We start from the raw sequence: 18943 nt of genomic DNA, 5'->3' as shown, positions 1-18943 counted from the left end.
GGATGTTATGTTAGAAAAGTGGAATTTGAGCTTCGCATGTCCTATGCTTTTAATATCTGTGCTAATTGGCTTGGAGGGGGGCATTCTGTTTGAGATAACTCCTTCTATATGACATCACAATATGATCTAGATTCTGGAACAGATGGATGTCAGAGATATTGGATGGTAGGTTTGTGGCTGTGGATCACTTCTGCTGCCTCTCTTACAAAATGGCTGACCTGAAATTTCTTCCAACTATTGGACCCAATTTTTTTTATCAGAAATATACTTTATATTATGGTTAAAAGTGTGGTTGGCACAGCCACATAATCAGTATATAATGTGATAGGGACTCAGTTGGGCATTGGAATCATGTTCAGTCTTAGCAATTTTGGCTCAGCTCTTTCTCAAGAGCATTTCACTGGTTTCTATAACACTCATCTCTACAATGATGGAACCCTCTCAATGAACTCAATGAATGCAGAACTATGTTGTGTACTGTGCTGCCATTCTCTTAATTTTTTTTGATAGAATCAGTTTACTTTAAATACATTTTAGCCATCTTTCCTTAACGAAGTAAAACCTCTTTGCATCTATATTTTGAGTCTATTTAAGGTCCAGCATCTATATGTGGTAACCAGAATTCAGCTTGTTAAAATTTGTCATCAGAGCAAAACTTTTGTCATCTCAGTGGCATAGTACATCTTTAAACAATTCAAAATATCGAGTTACATTATTAAAAAATGCTGTTTTGTTGCTCAGATTTAATATTACAAATGTCTGTTTATTGTTTCTGTCTTTGATGCTAGCATCCACTCTGGTATTGATTACATGATGAGAAATCTAAGTTTGTATGTCAAATAAAACAGTGGGTGACAATGTAATGTAATATCCATATCCATATTGTCAAAACAGACATTTTGTTTAATTCTGAAAGACACTTTACTGTTATGGTGAAATAACAAAGTGATGAAGATGAACATTGTGGAAATTTTTGGCTGATGATTTCATTTATAATGATAACTGATAAAGTATACTTTATTTTAGTAATTCCTGTGGCTGAAGTTGCTTTCTTAGTAGTGATGTATTGAGTTGTTTTATGGGCTACTTACTCACTGACATCTACATCTGTACTCTCTAGACCACTGTGAAGTGCAAGGCAGAGGATACATCCCATTGCACCAATTATTAGGGTTTATCCCATTCCATTCAAGAATGGAGTGTGAGAAGACTTTGTAGCGTGGGGTAGCTTTGTAATAAAACCATTTAATTACATAATGTCATTTGAGTTTTATGCATTGTCCCTTCAAGAACCAATTGATGTTATGGTAGCACAACAGTTATTTAGTGCTTGTTTTAAATAATATTAACATCTGTGGTTAAATTAAACTGTTTAGTGGGGAATCTATTTCTGATAATGATTTACAGTAAAATATAAAATTTCCTGGCTCTGTCATTTAAATGACTATAGAAATGCCCCGAAATGAGATCCATCCTTCATGAAATCCTCCCCACTCCACCAAGAGTGTCTTTCTGCCGTCCACCTAACCTTCGTAACCTCTTCATTCATCCCTATGAAATCCCCAAACCACCTTCCCTACCCTCTGGCTCCTACCCTTGTATCCGCCCCCGGTGTAAAACCTGTCCTATGCACCCTCCCACCACCACCTACTCCAGTCCTGTAACCCGGAAGGTGTACACGATCAAAGGAAGAGCCACGTGTGAAAGCACCCACGTGATTTACCAACTGACCTGCCTACACTGTGACACTTTCTATGTGGGAATGACCAGCAACAAACTGTCCATTCGCATGAATGGACACAGGCAGACAGTGTTTGTTGGTAATGAGGATCACCCTGTGGCTAAACATTCCTTGGTGCACGGCCAGCACATCTTAGCACAGTGTTACACTGTCCGCGTTATCTGGATACTTCCCACTAACACCAACCTATCAGAACTCTGGAGATGGAACTTGCCCTTCAATATATCCTTTCTTCCTGTTACCTACTAGGCCTCTATCTCCGCTAATTTCAAGTTGCCGCCGCTCATACCTCACCTGTCACATTCAACAACAACTTTGCCTCTGTACTTCCGCCTCGACTGACATCTCTGCCCAAACTCTTTGCCTTTACAAATGTCTGCTTGTGTCTGTGTATGTGCGGATGGATATGTGTGTGTGTGGGAGTGTACACCTGTCCCTTTTCCCCCCTAAGGTAAGTCTTTCCGCTCCAGGGATTGGAATGACTCCTTACCCTCTCCTTTAAAACCCACATCCTTTCGTCTTTCCCTGTCCTTCCCTCTTTCCTGAAGAAGCAATCGTTGGTTGTGAAAGCTAGAAATTCTGTGTGTGTGTTTTATTTATTGTGCCTATCTACCGGCGCTTTCCCGCTTGGTAAGTCTTGGAATCTTTGTTTTTAATATATAGATATATTCATATTTATACACATCCTATCTCATTTGTTGAAAATCATATAGTGTCATGATAAACTTCACGATAAACTTCAAAGGATATATTATAATATTAATGTTATTAATTTTTTCATTTTCAGGTACTCAGTTTTTTCTAATGGATCACTTGTTATATACAGTGTTAATGATGAGCATCCAACAGATGACAGGGGCACTTACTCTTGTGTAGGAATAAGAGGAAAAGAGAAGCAGACATATTCTGCTGAGCTGAAAGTTGCTTGTAAGTTATACAGAATGTCTAATTTTAGAAAAAAATTCTTTCTCTCTTTGAATATGTGTATTACCTAGAATAGATTAGCAATCAAGCTATACACTTTTAGGATATTGCATGTCTCTGTGAGACTATGGTTTCTGAAAGAGACTGCCACTTACTTAATTAATGATTCAGCTGAAACCTTTCCAGCCATCCAGTAATATTGCAACATAACTTTTGATCTTGGGTTACTGGATTATGATAATCTTTAAATGCTCCTTGGCCTTAGTAATAACTTTTTGTTCACTCTACGTTGGGCGTGGCTCATTCTTAAGGGCCAGAGTGGCCCTGCCCTACCACAAATTTTGTGATATGGTTTTGTTCTGTGTATTTTTTCAGTTTTATATCAGTTTGAGTATGACACAATCTTTGTCTAGGAATGACAAGAGACCAGTGGTAATCAGGCTCAGTTTCCACTTTTCCATTGCAGAGACATGCTGTTACTCTAATATCTCAGCAGACAGACCACACCTTGCTGCTATCCCTCTCTAATTCCACTCCTTAACGTATCCTCCCACAGTGACAAACCTGTTTTCCTTTCCCCATACCATACATCCGATGTGAGAGCCACGGTAGGGTGGTCTTTACTCCCTCTTCACCCTTGGATGTATAAACTGCAGTCACAGAGGTGTGACTGAACTGTTTCCCTTTCTACACCTTGCTTCTTACCATAGATCAGCTTACAGCCACCTCGCGCAGTCCTGCTGGATGCACCAGCTCACATGCTGTGCCACAGTGGACTCTGCTTTCTCTCTCCCCTCCTTGCCTGCCTGGATGCAATTTAATTTACCATGTAGTAAATAAATTTTAAATTGTACAAACTTTCTAAAATAATTGAAAGTAAAACAGAATCTGTTTTATCTTTTATGGTAGCTAATGTATGTTGATTTATCTTGGTTTATAGTGAAGAAAAGATTTTATTTGCTGCTATTAAACTATTAATAGTGTGTGAATCAGTAAAGGAAATAACAGAAAAAAAGACTGTAATTCCTTTTCAAGAACATTTTCTCACTTTGAGCACAGCTAACTCATTGATAATGTCTTGGAAGTCAAATTTAGCAGGTTTTTACTACTCTGTTGACAAGATAACTGAATTACACAGTCTGCTTCACCTGTACTTGACCTTCAGTCTATTGAAACAGTATTGAAATTGTCATAAATATTCTCAAAGTTATTTTGATGTTTTGGTAAGCGTATCATAACCAAAGCTTAAAAAAAGGGTCCACGTGAGTATCTGTGTGAGTGCTCTTCATCAGCTCTTTTTACTGGAATCTGAAAGCAGCTATTTCATTAACTAGCTCTGCTGTATCGATGTTTATGCTATATTTATCACCAAAATATGATGCATTAAGAAAGAAAAAGATACAGAGCTCTAGTTTAAAGCTTCCTGACAGGGAATTGAAGTGAGATGAAATGGTGCATTATATATGAGATCTCTTTCCCATTCCACATATTGTTCTATGTAATATTTTGAAGCAGTTTAGCTTAAGCAGTTTCACCTCAGTCCTCAGTTGGCAGAAATTGCCAAAAATAGGAAGCCTTCAGTTGAACAATGCATCATTTACTTCAAGACCCCCATGGCCAGCCTTTGAGATCCTACAATACTGTAATGAAGTAGCAGCAAAAACTCCATTGTTGAACATGAGGTAACTGTGTAAGCAGTAACTGTATGAACCAAGCACACTGTTGACACATAACCCATGTGATGCATGTTTGATACTAGTCATTTCTTGATGTGCTACGTGGACAAAATGACACTGTGACAACATAGTACATCTTCAGTCTTTTGTTGAGGGGAAGGCTTTTCTCACAGGCGGAAGACAGGAAGATGTAGGGCAAGAGACTTCTCATGCGTCTTCCAGTTAATTCTTAAATCATATTTCTGGCTTTGTTGATTAATTTTTTAATTTTAACTGTCCTGTTTTTGAGCCTCCTTTGTGCCTGCACTCTTGATGGGGACATCTCTTGCCTTGGCCTCAGTACAGCCCTGCCCATAGCCCGAATTTCCACTTGTGTCGCTTTACCCACCTACCTTGAGTCACTTTCACGTGCCTTACTGCATTCATTTCTCTTTCCTTACTGCCATTCATCAATGGGAAAAAGTGTTCCATATTCTGAAACTGTGGGGTTGAAACTTGAGTATTCTTACAATGATTTTAATGTGAATGAAGTAAATTGTTTGTTATAAAAGCATCTTATTTATTAAGTATGAGAGTAAGTATTAAATAAGAGAAGCTAGAAATCAAACACTTAGATGCACATCAACTGACTATAATAAAACAAACAAACAAACACACACACACACACACACACACACACACACACACACACAAATATTGAGTTCACTTCTGCATATACTCTATTATTAGCTATGGCACTTCATGGATTAGGCCTATGTTTATGACTGTATAATAACTTTATTTACTATTTTTCTAGTGTTTGTTAAGCACATGATGAATATAACAAACAATTTGGATCAATTCTGTTATAGAGTTTATTGAATTTTTGTCTGTGCCTCATGAACATAAATGAGCAACAGCTGCCACTTTCTTTCATTTAAATGTTTTATAAGCTCTACCCTGAAGTTGCTTATTAGCATTCCATATAAGAACACATTTACCATTGAGGAGTTTAAAGAACAACTCGAAGATGTATTTGTTTTAATATTGAATGACTTTTTGGAAGGATGAAAACAACACACCACTTTTGGTTTGTGTATCTATTATTTTTATTTAAACAATGGAAAATAAAGCATGGAATAATTACAATATTATGAAGGGGATATTGCTACTCACCATATAGTGGAGATGTTGAATCACAGATAAGCGCAAGAAAAAGGCTGCTAAACAAGTAAGCTTTCATCCAAAAGGCCTTCTTCTGAGACAGACAACACTCACCCACATTCATGTAAACACAACTCACACACATATGACCCCAGTTGTGGTACCGAAGCGAGACTGCGAGCAACAGTGTGTGCTGGGAGAAGCAGTTGGCAGTGGTGATAAGGATGAAGCTGGGGCAGGAACTGGGAGAGATAGATGGCAGAGTAGGGGTGGGAGATGGTAAAGTGCTGCCTTTGGGAGTATACAGGGATGTGGTGGGGAGAGGGTGGCACAGCTAGGTGCAGTTGGGTGGTTAGTTGGAAGGCAGAGGGGATTTGGGGGAGGGGGGGGGGGGGCAGCGGAAAAGGAAAAGTAAAAAGACTGTGGTTGTGCTGATGGAACAGAAGGCTGCGTAGTGCTGGAGTGGAAACAGGGAATAGGACATGTGTGTGAAGGACAGTGATTATTGAAGGTTGAGGCCAGGAGGATTAGGGGAGTGTGGGATATATTGCATAGAGGTAGTTGTAAATTGAGAGTTCCCACCAGCACAGGTGAGAACAAGCAGGAGCTTACTGTCTCCCATCCCTGCCCTGCTATACCTCCCCCTCACTACCCCGGCCTCCTCCTTACTCCCACCACCAAGACTGCACTCTGGCCCCAGCAACTACAGACAGCAGTCATATGTGTGAGCTGTGTTTGCCTGAGTGTGGGTGTGTGTTGTCTGCCCCAGAAGAAGGCCATTTGGCTGAAAGCTTACTTGTTTAGCAGTCTTTTTGTTGTGCCTTTCTGCAACTCAGCATCTCAACTATATGATGAGTAGCAATCTATTCTTTCCATAATATTATTTTTCTTGTACTATATTTCACAGTGAATGCTCATTTCAGCTTTTAAATTTCAGAGGTATCTTTTTTGTTTGATAGAACCATGTAAATTCTTTTTCTTGATGGTAATAATACTTCTCATTTATCCACCCATTTTTTCTCAAAAATGCTGTTATTCTTCATCTGGTATTTTCCACTTTTTTATTCTACTTTAAATATTCTGGTGAAGATGAATTCTGTTCGAGTATGCACTCTGTTCCATCACAACTTTCTCTGCCATGTTTCTAGACACAATAGTCATGCAACCTGTACAAGTTAATGTGCATAGAGTGTGTAGCTGTCCTTTAAATTATACCATGATTTCATCAGTGGGAAAGTTCTGCCTAATACATATTCTGCACAAAATTTCCTCTGTAAAGTGTCTGATTTTTTACGTTATATTCTCTTCTTTAGCTGAAATGAATGCTGTGGAGGTGCTACTGAATGCTTCAGATTAGTTAATCACAGTACTTCTACTTGGACTTTCTCATCTAAAAACTGTGTGAGAAATGTTGGTCTAATTCACAATCAGATTAATTAGTTTCTTGTAAAAAAATATAAAATATATGATGTGGTCACACAGCATTCTTATCTGTAGTATGCAAAAAAATGTTATTTTTTTTTACCAGGCCATTAAATATTTCACTCTCAGACAACTGCTACAGACATCATATCGTGACCCAGTAACAACTGATGTTCCTACCACTGGTCCCACAAATGTCATCAGCATCATCACCACCATCATTGTTATCAACATCATGGTTATTCTCATCATCATCATCAGCAGCAGCAGCAGCAGCAAGAGCAGCAGTATCTTCATTACATTATTTGTTAGGAAGCTCCAGTAGTTCTGAAGCATTTGTTTCAACGTCTCAGTTTCCAACATAATTATTAATGTGTTACCAGTCCAAACTACCATTTTTATATGTTTATATGTTAAGAAATGTTCCAGCAGAAAATAAATAATTTAGGAGCAAAGGATACCACTCAGCAAATAGTAGAAGAAGCATCGACCTATATATATACTACACTGGTTTTCAGATTAATCCTTTTTGATTAGCTCATTAACAGATTTGTCCAAAAGGTAGCAAAGTTTTCATTGTTTTTGTGATTCTGTCAATCTCCCAACACTTGTACTATTAACTGAGTAGTCTCCTCTATTCCTAGACTATTTTTATATGTTTATTAATCCAGGAAGTTCTCCTGCTTTATGGTACGGCATCCAATTGAGCTACAATCATTCACAGCAATATTCATTATTCACAACAGTGTAGAAATTATCAATCAGTTTGATGCTGAATAAATGACATTATTGAAAATTTTTGGAAAGAAACAGCAAGTAGAAATGTGAGAAGCAACAACAGTGCTCAAGACCCAGCTGACAGTATCTCACTTAGTCAGATTTACTTTGGCAGGCAATGTAATACCTACGTTCAAAAGTGTCTGGACACCTATTAGTGGACATTATGTGGGGCGTGTCCACATTAATGTTTCCAGCTCTCATCTTTATGATGGCCTGAGTTTTGCTGCAAACACTTTCAAAGGATTATCTGAGTGACTGTGGAGGAATGACAGCCCATTCATCCTCAAGAGCTGAAACCAGAGAAGGTAGTGGTGTGGAGACCAGGGTGGGAAGTGAAGAAGATGTTATAATTTTTCCCCACTGATCCCAGAGGTGTTTCACTACATTCAGGTTGGGGTTCTGGGTGGCCAGTCCATTTCCGGAGTTTTATTGTCCATTGTTCTGGGTGGCCAGTCCATTTCCAGAGTTTTATTGTCCATTGTCCACAAATCATTGCCTCACAGGTGCTGTCTTATGACAGAGTGTACCTTCATGCCGGCACAAACAATCATTATTTCCGAACTGTTCCTCCACTGTATGCAGTTTACAATGCCATAAAATGCATTCGTATACTTCTGCATGTAGCATTTTCTTAAGTGCAATATGGGGGTGACATCGTAACCAACAAAAGCACCCCCAAACCATAATACCACCTCCAAAGTCACATCCAGGCATCTTTAAAAAAAACCCTTCTATTGAATTGTCAGAGGGTACAGCATGATTTGTCACTCCAAATCTCTCATTTTCATTCATCCACCATCCAGTGGCATCACCACATAAAGTGTCGCATAACATTGACTACAGAAATGTCACTTATGAAGAGATGTTCAACCATTGTGACAAATTCATTTTCATCCCTGTGCGCTATGATTATGCTAGCTGGATCGCTGGTAGCACTCAGGAATTCATGGATGATTCCTTCCACTTACTTCATGTTGATTTTTTGCAATGACCCTCGTCAATGGTTTACGGTCCCTGTCTGTCCGAGCAGACGTCTGCCTGGTCTTGGTTTAGTTGTGGTTGTTTCTTCACATTTCCATTTCACATTCAGCTCATGAACAGCTCACTTGGCATCTTTAGGAGGATTGAAATGTCCCTGGTGTATCTGTTACTCAGGTGACAACCAATTACTAGTCACATTCAAAGCCGCTGAGCTCACTTGACCGACACTTCTGCTTTTAATGCATTTGCTGCTACCATTGACAACACTATACCTCTTGCCTCTTTTATACTCTCATGTCAGCCTGTCACAACATCTAGTGGCCAGTTCCACATTAAGTAGTGGTATCAGGATACTTTTGATGAGATAGTGTATGTTTCATCAACGAGCTGCATGTGACTTGCAGCTGTATTATGAACATGCCATTCAAAGATATCTGGGTAAGCAGAGTGAAGAATTTGGGCATCAGCAGTGACACAACATAAAACAAGGGGCACTATTGTGACTGATAGTGGCCTCTTGATAGTGAATATGTTAACAAGGATCTACTATGAAATAGGTAGATTGCTACTAACCATATAGAGGAAACAGTTACAAACAGGCTCAATGAAAAGATTACTGTACATTTTAGCATTTGCCCAAAGGCCTTCTTGGAAAGTGCAAAACACTCACACAAGCACAACTCACACACACATGACCACTGTAAATAACCACTTTGGCAGGTCACCAACAGTTGTCATATATTTATGTGAATGTATATGTGTTTTGTATTTTAGTAGAAGGAATTTTAGCCAAAAGCTAAAATGTATAGCAATATTTTCTTTGTGCCTGCCTGTGACTCAGCATCTCTATATGGTGATCAGAAGTCTATCCTTTTCATAACATTGTCATTATGTCATATTGGACTTAATTATGAATTATTTATTTAAACTCTGAGAAGGGATGTAAGTGTTGTGGTGACAAGCATACTGTCAGTGGGAACTAGGCAAATGCTCCTGCGGAGTCGTCATATTAATCTTTGTGGCTAAAATGTAACATTTTGACCTGCAAGGTTCACCATCTATTTCACTATGGAAAATTTTAAGTTGTGACCTAACATGTCCTTAATGAATAAAGGTAATTGTTTTTAATCCCTGTCATACATCTTTGGAGACTTTCTAATGTAGTTCTTAGATCTGTTGCAGTTTGTAAACTGCTGCTTTTCTCCTGTATGAACGGAAGTCTGTAAGCTTTATTTATGATGGTAAGATGTGTTCATTTTTAAAAGATTTTCAATTCTTAATGAATGCCACAGTGCTTCGGTTTCTTATTTCTTTTGGCAGAAGTAACAGTATAATTGTTTGTGAAGTGCAGTCTGGAAACACTTTTTTCCAGACCTCCAACCTCTCACAAGCAATTCATTTGAACCACCACTCCCAGATGATGGGATCAGAGTGGTGGCAGAGCGGATGGAGTTTGAAACAACCTGTTTGCCTCCTGATGGTGATCCACCACCTCGAGTCTGGTGGCTTGACCCACAAGAGCATGTCGTTACTGATACAGGCCCTGTGCGGGTCGATGACACACGGCTCATAATTGCAGCAGCACGCCCGGGGAAGGACGATGGAAATTACTCTTGCATTGCGGAAAATCTTGCTGGAACCAGTACTGCAAATCTTCAACTTATTGTGTCTAGTAAGTCCAGTAAGGCTCATTTTTGCATGTATGAGGGCAATAGTTAATATTTAACCTACTTTTTTTGAGAATAAATGTAAATTTGTCAAAACTTTACTCTGCATCATTTTAATAATGAGAGTAATAACAAATTTCAAGTGATGTTTTAATTTTTTTTCATTATAAATATAGTGTATGCCGGAACCAGAGATATTTTAGACATTTTTGTTATGAAATATTTTTCATCAGATAGTTTGAAAATTAATGGTTGGAAATATGAAACAATGTAAAAATAATATTTTAGGTGTCAATGCATTACCCAAGAACCCCTGCATATTTGTTAATGGCAATGCTATGTAATTACTGGTTATTTATTCTCATTTACCAGTATCAGATTTTTTTAATTTTGTACATATGTTATCAGGCATGGGAATGTAATCGCTCCTCTTATGTACCTCACTTATAATGTTTTAGATTAATGTTAGCCAGGAGTTATCAGTTCCACGTAGATGATCATGTGCAGTGATACAGTGTACATGATGAAAGTGTGTGTGTGTGTGTGTGTGTGTGAAAAAGTTGTATCAGTAGTGAGATAAGTGTTGCTTTCATAACCATTATTTTGCAGTGTGTAAAATATTTGATCCGCTGCCAGCATTTTTAAACATTGTTGTTAAACCTTTATTTATGGGTATTGTTGCAAAATACATTATTTTTAAACATTGTTCTATTCTTTTAAATAGATTTTGTATGTCATGACACAGTTTGTATAGAAAAGATTTAATTCTGTTCTTTAAAAACTTCCCACTAATATACAGAGTGTTTCAAAAAGAATTATGTGATTTAAACAAAATCATAACTATTATGTTATTGAAGATATGTGTGTGAACAACATACTGCTGGAAAGAGCAAACTCTGAAGTTTTACATGATTCCTGCTAGGTAGCAGCAGTGTGCACCCACTTCAGTTCTAGTAAAAATGGTGTCAGGTCGACAGAAAGCATTTTGTGTTTTATGTTTTTAACAGTGCGGGTCAGTAATAAGTGTTCAGTGTAACTTTGGTATGGTGTGGATCCTCCTACAGTACAGACATTAGACAATGGCATAAACAATTCTGAGAAACAGGTTGTTAGTGTAAAGACAAATTGTTGGGCCATCCCCGATTGTCTGATATAGACATCAAACACTTCCACCATAGTTTCACAAGAAGTCCACAGAAATCCATTTGCCATGTGGTTTGGAAGCTCAACATGCCCCCGATGTCCAAGTGGCTTGTGTTGTGTTGATGTTTACACATGAAGACATAGAAAAATTCAGCTACTGCAAGCTCTTCGTGAAGATGACAAACAACAGCATGTGAAGTTCTGTAATTTCATTCTTGGAAAGATGGAGGATGCCAGTTTTCTCCCATGCTTAGTATTTAGTGATGAGGCAACATTCCATTTAAATGGAAAGGTGAATCGTCATAATGTGAGAATATGGGCTATGAAACAATCAAATAAAGTTGTACAAGTTGAGAGGGACTCACCAAAATTTAATGTGTTGTGTGCAGTTTCATGGAAAAACGTGTGTGGTCCATTTTTCTTTGCCAAGAACACTGTTACAAGAAGCACATATCTCGATATTCTTGAGAACTTTCTTTTCCCACAGTTTGTGACTGATTCGAATGACTTCATTTGCCAACAGTATGGGGCACTACCACCCTGACATCTGGAAGTGAGGGAATTTTTAAATCAAAGGATTACTGAAGGATGGGTCACTCGCTCTAGACCAAATGATTCAGCCCTACGTTACTGGCCTCCAAGATCATCAGACATGACTGTATGTGATTATTTCTTGTGGGGGTTTATAAAAGTCTCTGTTATGAACAACAATGAATGAACTGAAATATCACATAACACATGACGTGCTTGCTGCAGTGTGGGAACAATTTGAATACTGCATTGACATATGCTGTGCATCTCGATAAAACACCAATAGATGAAGTGGCAGTAATATCACATTTTCAGGAGGAACTCAAAACATTTAGCTCTGGGCAGAAGCATGTGGAGCAATTGTGATTCAATTTTAGTCAAGCACTAGACAGATATGTTATGTGTAAGAAGCAGCAATTATTGCACAGAAGATGCATAGGGCTATAGACAGAGAGATGCTATATGACATGTATGTGGCTGTCAAAAGCATGCCGAGTGAAGCTTTCATTGCCATCATAGCAGAATTTTATTAAATATTATGGAAAGACCTCTCACAAATCCCAAGGGAAGTCTAGTCATTTGACTGGCTGATAGTTACACCACAGCTAGCATTCAAATAGTTATGGATGACACAGGAACCAAAATTGAGAGTAACAAAGCAAAATCATAAATACTGAACTCTTATTTTCAAATGTTCCTTCACAAAGGAAGATTTAGAAGTATTGCCCCAATTTAATTTTTGCAACACTGCAAGTGATATAGCTATAGTGTCTACAACATTGAAATGCAGCTGAAATTGCTGAAATGTCTCATGGACTAACAGAATCCGTGTCACAATCTATATAGAATTTGCAGATGTGTTAGTTCCTGTCTTAACTGAAATATATCATAAGTCCCTTGAATAAAAGATTGTGTTCAGTGATTGTAAGAAAGCACTGGTCTACAAGAAGGATGTTTTTTTGAGTGTAGTACAAATTACTTTTTTTTATTTCATTATTCTAAACAGTTCATAATTTTTTTTACAGTGATTTGAACATGACTTCCTTCCAACATGTTATGTGAGGAGTATGTATTCATTTTTCAAGCTCTGTTTTATTCAAACAGATCCTTTTTTCCCCCATTAATTTCTTGCAATGGGCGTTCTTATTCTGGAATAATCAGTACCATCCATGAATACATTTATAGATGGAATCATTCAGCAAAGGGACAATGTCATTTCTTTTCCCATGTTAAACACATACCTTGTGAGTTAATGTCTTCTTACATATTGTAAATGTGTAACCTGAACTGCTCTCATGAAAGTTCCCAAAATATTAAAAATTGCAAGATTAGAGATTACAAATGTTACAATAATACAGTTAAATTGACCAGTATCAGACACATGTTCGTTCTTTTTTCCCCCAAAGTGACTGCACCGACCAAGCGTATTCTTTTCCTTTACAGAAACATTTCCACCATGCTTCTTTCAGTACAGTCCTATCATATAGTGAATTACATATGAGTCTTTAAGTAATTTGCATAATATAACAGCTTATCCTGCAAAAATTTCCCACATACCCACCCTTGAATGACTTTGCAGAAAGTGGAGGAAATAGTACGATTTGCACATGGAGTCATTTACAATTTTATGACATAAGCAGAATCTTTTAAACAATGCCTTGCTCTTACTTAATAACTAAAGTATTCTTTTGTGATGACCTAACCAATTTGCTTTACAATTCATCATAAGGAAACATAATGTCATTCAAGAACAACCTATTTGAACAGTTCTCGGGTATCCGACCGGGTAGCATCGTAATTTCTCCACAATATTTTGGCAGATGTACACGCTGCCATCTTTCTTGGACACTTGAATTCATGGTGCATAATTCATGGACTTTATTTTTTTTGGTGGTACAGTGAAGAATTTTGCAGTATTGCTTGTAATGCACCTTTAAACTTTAGTTGGAGCTAGTCTCTGTAGCTCTTTCTTGCTGGCAAAAAACATTTTGTACAACATATGAGCTGCCCATTTTCTCGGCTTCCACTGTAATATCCTTTCATGTTGTAAAGGACTATTGCTTTCACAGTGCTGTAAGAATATGTTTAGAAAAGAGCTAAATTACTCACCTACTCTATGCCCTCAGTGAACTTTGTCCCACTGTTCAACCGGTAAACTTTCTCTGGGTAATGTAACTGTGTCAGCATTTATTATGCTGTGAAACTGTACTTCTTTCTCTGAGTACTGTAACTGTGTCAGCATTTATAATTCTATGAAACTATACTTTTCTCTATACCAGAACGATCTAAATACTTTGTTGCTGTCATATGACCATTTGAGGCTCATATTTAATTGTTGAGACACAGTGTGCTTGAGAAATAAATTATCAATCACTGTTGCCCTATGTTCTTGTATTCCTATTGGAAATGTCTCTATGTGGCCCAAAAGAGCACTCCAAGTGTCCTAAGTCATTACTATCTATGATTTTGATGTCCCACATACAATGGTACAATGCTTTACCACTTCTTTCTAATATGGTGCATTAGTACCGCATCTAACCGCTTAGTGAAGTTTAAAAGTATTTTTGTGGTATAATACATCATAACCACTATTTTGTGAGTTCTAAAGTCTGTTACCGAAGCAGAGCACTGAAATTACTATTAATGCAATGTCTATGCCCATGGAATTTTCCACTTTTTGTATGTGCAGCTGTTCCCCATTTCCTTATGTTATGACTATAGTAATGTGATAATAACTTAAATCATGTTCTGTCAAGCTTAAAATATTTATAGAAATATGTTTAGAATTTTCAGTTTTCTGTAGTGGATAAGAAGGCCATATTTCTTTATCAGTGTACTTTCAAATGTTCAGCCAAGTTGTTGACTCAGTTTTTCACACGATATTTCAACAACTGACCTATTTATCTTCTTCAGGTGCTGCGAAGTTTGTTATTGTGCACATACATTGCATGGACTCTATCAGATTGTAAAGTATTGTTGGTTCACACTGCTATATTTAGCCATGTTTGACATCCTATGCCCACTATGGCCTTTGATGCTCATTTACTCTTCGGAGCCTGCCCTGTTATTTCATGAAACCAACTATGATGAATGAAATGGCCAGTGATATCTTAATAGATTGAGGACTTAGCCTTGCGTTCTCCCTGGTTTATTAGGTTTCGGACAATTTTGTTTTGAAACCCTTAATTATGTTGCCCTAGAAACTTGGAATTTGCACCACAACAGTGTTCTCAATGTCTTTGCTCTTATTATAATATCAAGGCAGTGCTTGGCTACTTCTAATTTGCTGGTTGTTTTAGTTGTGTGTGTTGCTGATGTTCTTTGCACCTCTCCTTGACTGTTATAATAATCTGCCAGACATTAGAGATGTCATATTTAGAGGGTACTCATCCAGTATTTGGAGATCTTGGTTGTCTTTAATGTTGGAAACATTACTTTTTATCTATATTGACAAGCAAAATACATTGTACCCCATATATCTAACTGATCCTTGGCTTTTCTGTCCCAGTCACAATCTCTTCCTCAGGTTCTGTTGAGTTTGCTAACCATGCCCACTTAACTTGTTGATATGAGTACTCATTCCTTTGGAACACTGTCCATAGTGTTGTAATTCTTTGGTGAGACTCTCCTTCTCTGACAACGTTGGAGCTCTGTGGACCAGGTCCTTTAGTATGGAATTTCTTTGTGACAAATGATGATGGTCACAGGTATGAAGTTAGAGAACAGTACACATAATTTTTTATATACATTGTGACCCAGGGATCCACCAGTTTTTCTCTTAACCAACATGTTGAGAAAATGTCCCCAGCCTATTTTTCAAATTACATCATGTTTCATATTAGGATAGATAGAGTTTGAATGTTGTAGGAATTCTTCTAGTTTTTTAATTTCATGTTGCCACACCTTAAATGTGTTATACACATATTAAAAGAAACATGTAGGTGTCACGCTGGCAGATTCTAGTGTGTTTGATTCATGGTGTTTCATGTATATGTTTGCCACTCTGGATGATAATGAACTATTCATCGTTGTGCCATCTGTTTGTTTGTAATATTTTCCATCACACAGGAAATAATTGGACATGATTAAGGCATTGTGACATTTGCTCTTTCCCACATATTTACTGAGAAAACATTTCAGGTATTTTGTCAGCTGATACATAAGTGTGCCAATATTACAAACTATGAGTCTTACAGGAACTCCTTCTTCATCTACCATAAGAAGCCCATACAGCTGTGTTGTAAGACCCTTAATGGTGTTAATGGAAAGCCTGATTCTCTGAAAACTTCCTGTTGATTTTGTTTTGTGGGATTGTTTCCAATTTGTCTGTAGGCAATATTTTTCAAAAGTGATTTTGTTTTGTGGGATTGTTTCCAATTTGTCTGTAGGCAATATTTTTCAAAAGTCATACATCTTGCTGTCCCCATGTCATATGAGAATGATGGTGTTGCCTACACTGGCTGGCAGAATTGTGGTACTGTATTTGCCCTTCTGCAGATTTCTAGATGTTACTCTCTCTTTCTCAGAGATTTTGAATCCAAGCTTTGGTGCTTCAGAAAAAATTCTACAGGTTTTGCAGTGAACCTCTTCTACTGCTGTAATGGGAATAATGCTGTAACATGATCTTCAGAATTGATATAATCTGCTATTGGTAGCATTTTTGGAATGGATGCAAAATTTAGCCATTTAGCGAGGGTCTTCACTATGTCCTCATTCAGATATCTGTGAGACAGCTCCCTCTTTCTAGTTTTGAGTGCAAGTGATCAAATTTTTGCTTCTGGCACATGCATTCTACTTGTGATGTCATATTGTCAACCCATTCTCAAGTATCTCCAGAGAATGTAGCTAATATGTAAGGATAGAGCTATAGAAAAGCTTCTTTGAAGTGGTGTCTACCAGTTTTCACATATTACATAACTGACTCAATGTACGTATATTATAGATTATATGCAAGTAATACTTTTTTTCTTGATATCTGAATTCATACCTTAGGTGCAGTGGTCATGACTGCAAACACTAAAATAAATTACAGATAACATACCTCTAATTGATTAAATGATGATGGAATCTGAAGACATTAGTACAGACATATCTACACAAAACAAAAATGAAGCACTTCATAATGTAATATACATACTCAAGAAGTTAACAGCCATACAGCCTCAGTAATATTGTGCACAATTACTTCAGGGAAGTTTTTGCACACTAAGTAACGTGCAGCAAATTATTTTCAGCTCCACCAACAGTGTTAGCATCGCCAATTCCTGTGACAGTGGAAGAAGGAGAGTCAGCTATCTTCAGGTGTCAGTTTGAAGCTATGCCTTTTCCAGTAACTAAAGTCCACTGGTTGAAGGATGGGAAACAACTGAGAGAAGCTGAACACTTGAAAACCAATCTTCGGACGGGAATTCTAAACATTACGGAAGTGTTCTTGGAGGACAGAGGACAGTATAGTTGCCAAGTTAATACTACAGGCTTTCCACCTCAAATCTCCAAAGCTGCTTCTCTTTTTGTTAAAGGTTAGAAAGTTGCAAAAACTTATTTGTTAAAGAGTATGAATTTATTTTCTTTTGAATGGATTTGTTGTGAATGAGATCCAGGGAAAGAGCTTATTTGGTAACATAGCTTATCAGTAAAACAAGTGATATGGTTTAGAACATGACAAAGTAATATGTAGGCCTATTTAAAGAAACTGGTTTCTTTAAGATATGTTACAGAAATTGGTCTGGTGACAAACTGAAAAATCCAAAAAATTCAAAACTTTGTTTTTTTTTTATATACAAAAATTTTAAAAATAGTTCTACTTATAGAAATTAATGCGGTTGAAGTGCAACTAGAAATATAAAAGAATTCACAAAATCTTCAAGTTTTATCTCTTCAGTAACTGAATGGGGATAAGAAAATGGGATGAATGTTGAAAATAAGAAAAGCCCAAGGAGACAGTATTGAGTAATGCAGAACACTTAAGTTGAGAGGAATAAAATATGTAAGAGTTGCAATGAACATCAGAGAGTTAATTGTAGGACAAATGGCCAACTTTTAGATAAGGTAATAAAGTGCTGTTACAGAACAGGTAATCTGTATGTCATAAAATAATAGAATAATAACAGAAAGATGGGAAGACAAAACATCAGTTTTATTGGAATAGTAAGTCTGCCTAAATAATAATAATATATCAAACAGATAAAAAGAAAAGAGTAGAACAATTTTAAGAAGAGCCATGTTAATAACAGGATACTCGAATCTGCCTTTTGAATTGTCTGTATGCAAACATTTGTGTTTTTGCTATCACACATTGTATTTCTTTAACCAAATGTCTCATCATTGACAGACCTAGAAACATGGTAAAAAAAGATACTTAGTGCAAGTTTTTAGTTGGTGATTTTGTACAAGATGTGAATAAATATATTCTTAATCAATCTCTATGGATCCCCTTAGGGAAAATGATCCAAAAATAATCATAGTGGAATGACAGTAAAATTAACTACAGTGGCCTAATATTAAATACCTAAATTCAGAAAACTGTGGTCTTGGCCAACAAGATAACTGAATGATTTCAGTCTAGCGCAGACCAGTTCACAGAAGGCTAGAAGCATGTACATCACATATTAGCTTGACTGAGGATAGAACAGAAGCTGATCGAGATAATTGCCGAATATATACACAGTTGTTGTGTTGATAACCAGACAGATGAAGTCATAGCAAGCATGAAAAAGAGATTTCACTGTTCGTTGGTCAGTTTAACGTTTGTAGAAGTAACCAGAAGATAGAAATATGTACAGGTGATAAATATATGCCAGTGTGCTGTACTAGATAACAGTAACTGCAGCAGGCTACAGATCTGTAAGTGACCTTTTTTTTTATATATTCGCTGAAATGGGAAGGAGCCACTGTGGTACCAATTCGTCCATCTCCTATATCTATCTATTAATGAC

At 37.2% G+C, this 18943-nt stretch overlaps 1 protein-coding gene across 1 annotated transcript in view; it reads left to right on the top strand.

Moving 5' to 3' along the window:
• Window positions 1-18943, top strand: part of LOC126365880 (inactive tyrosine-protein kinase 7-like) — a 457269-nt gene that overhangs the window by 391054 nt on the left and 47272 nt on the right. The window contains exons 6-8 of the mRNA XM_050008577.1: window positions 2529-2668; window positions 10040-10339; window positions 17243-17527. Coding sequence (XP_049864534.1) covers window positions 2529-2668; window positions 10040-10339; window positions 17243-17527 — 725 coding nt within the window. The remainder of the gene's footprint in view (window positions 1-2528; window positions 2669-10039; window positions 10340-17242; window positions 17528-18943) is intronic.

Source organism: Schistocerca gregaria, chromosome 4 (genome assembly GCF_023897955.1).
Source record: "Schistocerca gregaria isolate iqSchGreg1 chromosome 4, iqSchGreg1.2, whole genome shotgun sequence".
Classification (NCBI taxonomy): Eukaryota; Metazoa; Arthropoda; class Insecta; order Orthoptera; family Acrididae; genus Schistocerca; species Schistocerca gregaria.
This window is presented reverse-complemented; position numbering and strand designations above follow the sequence as displayed.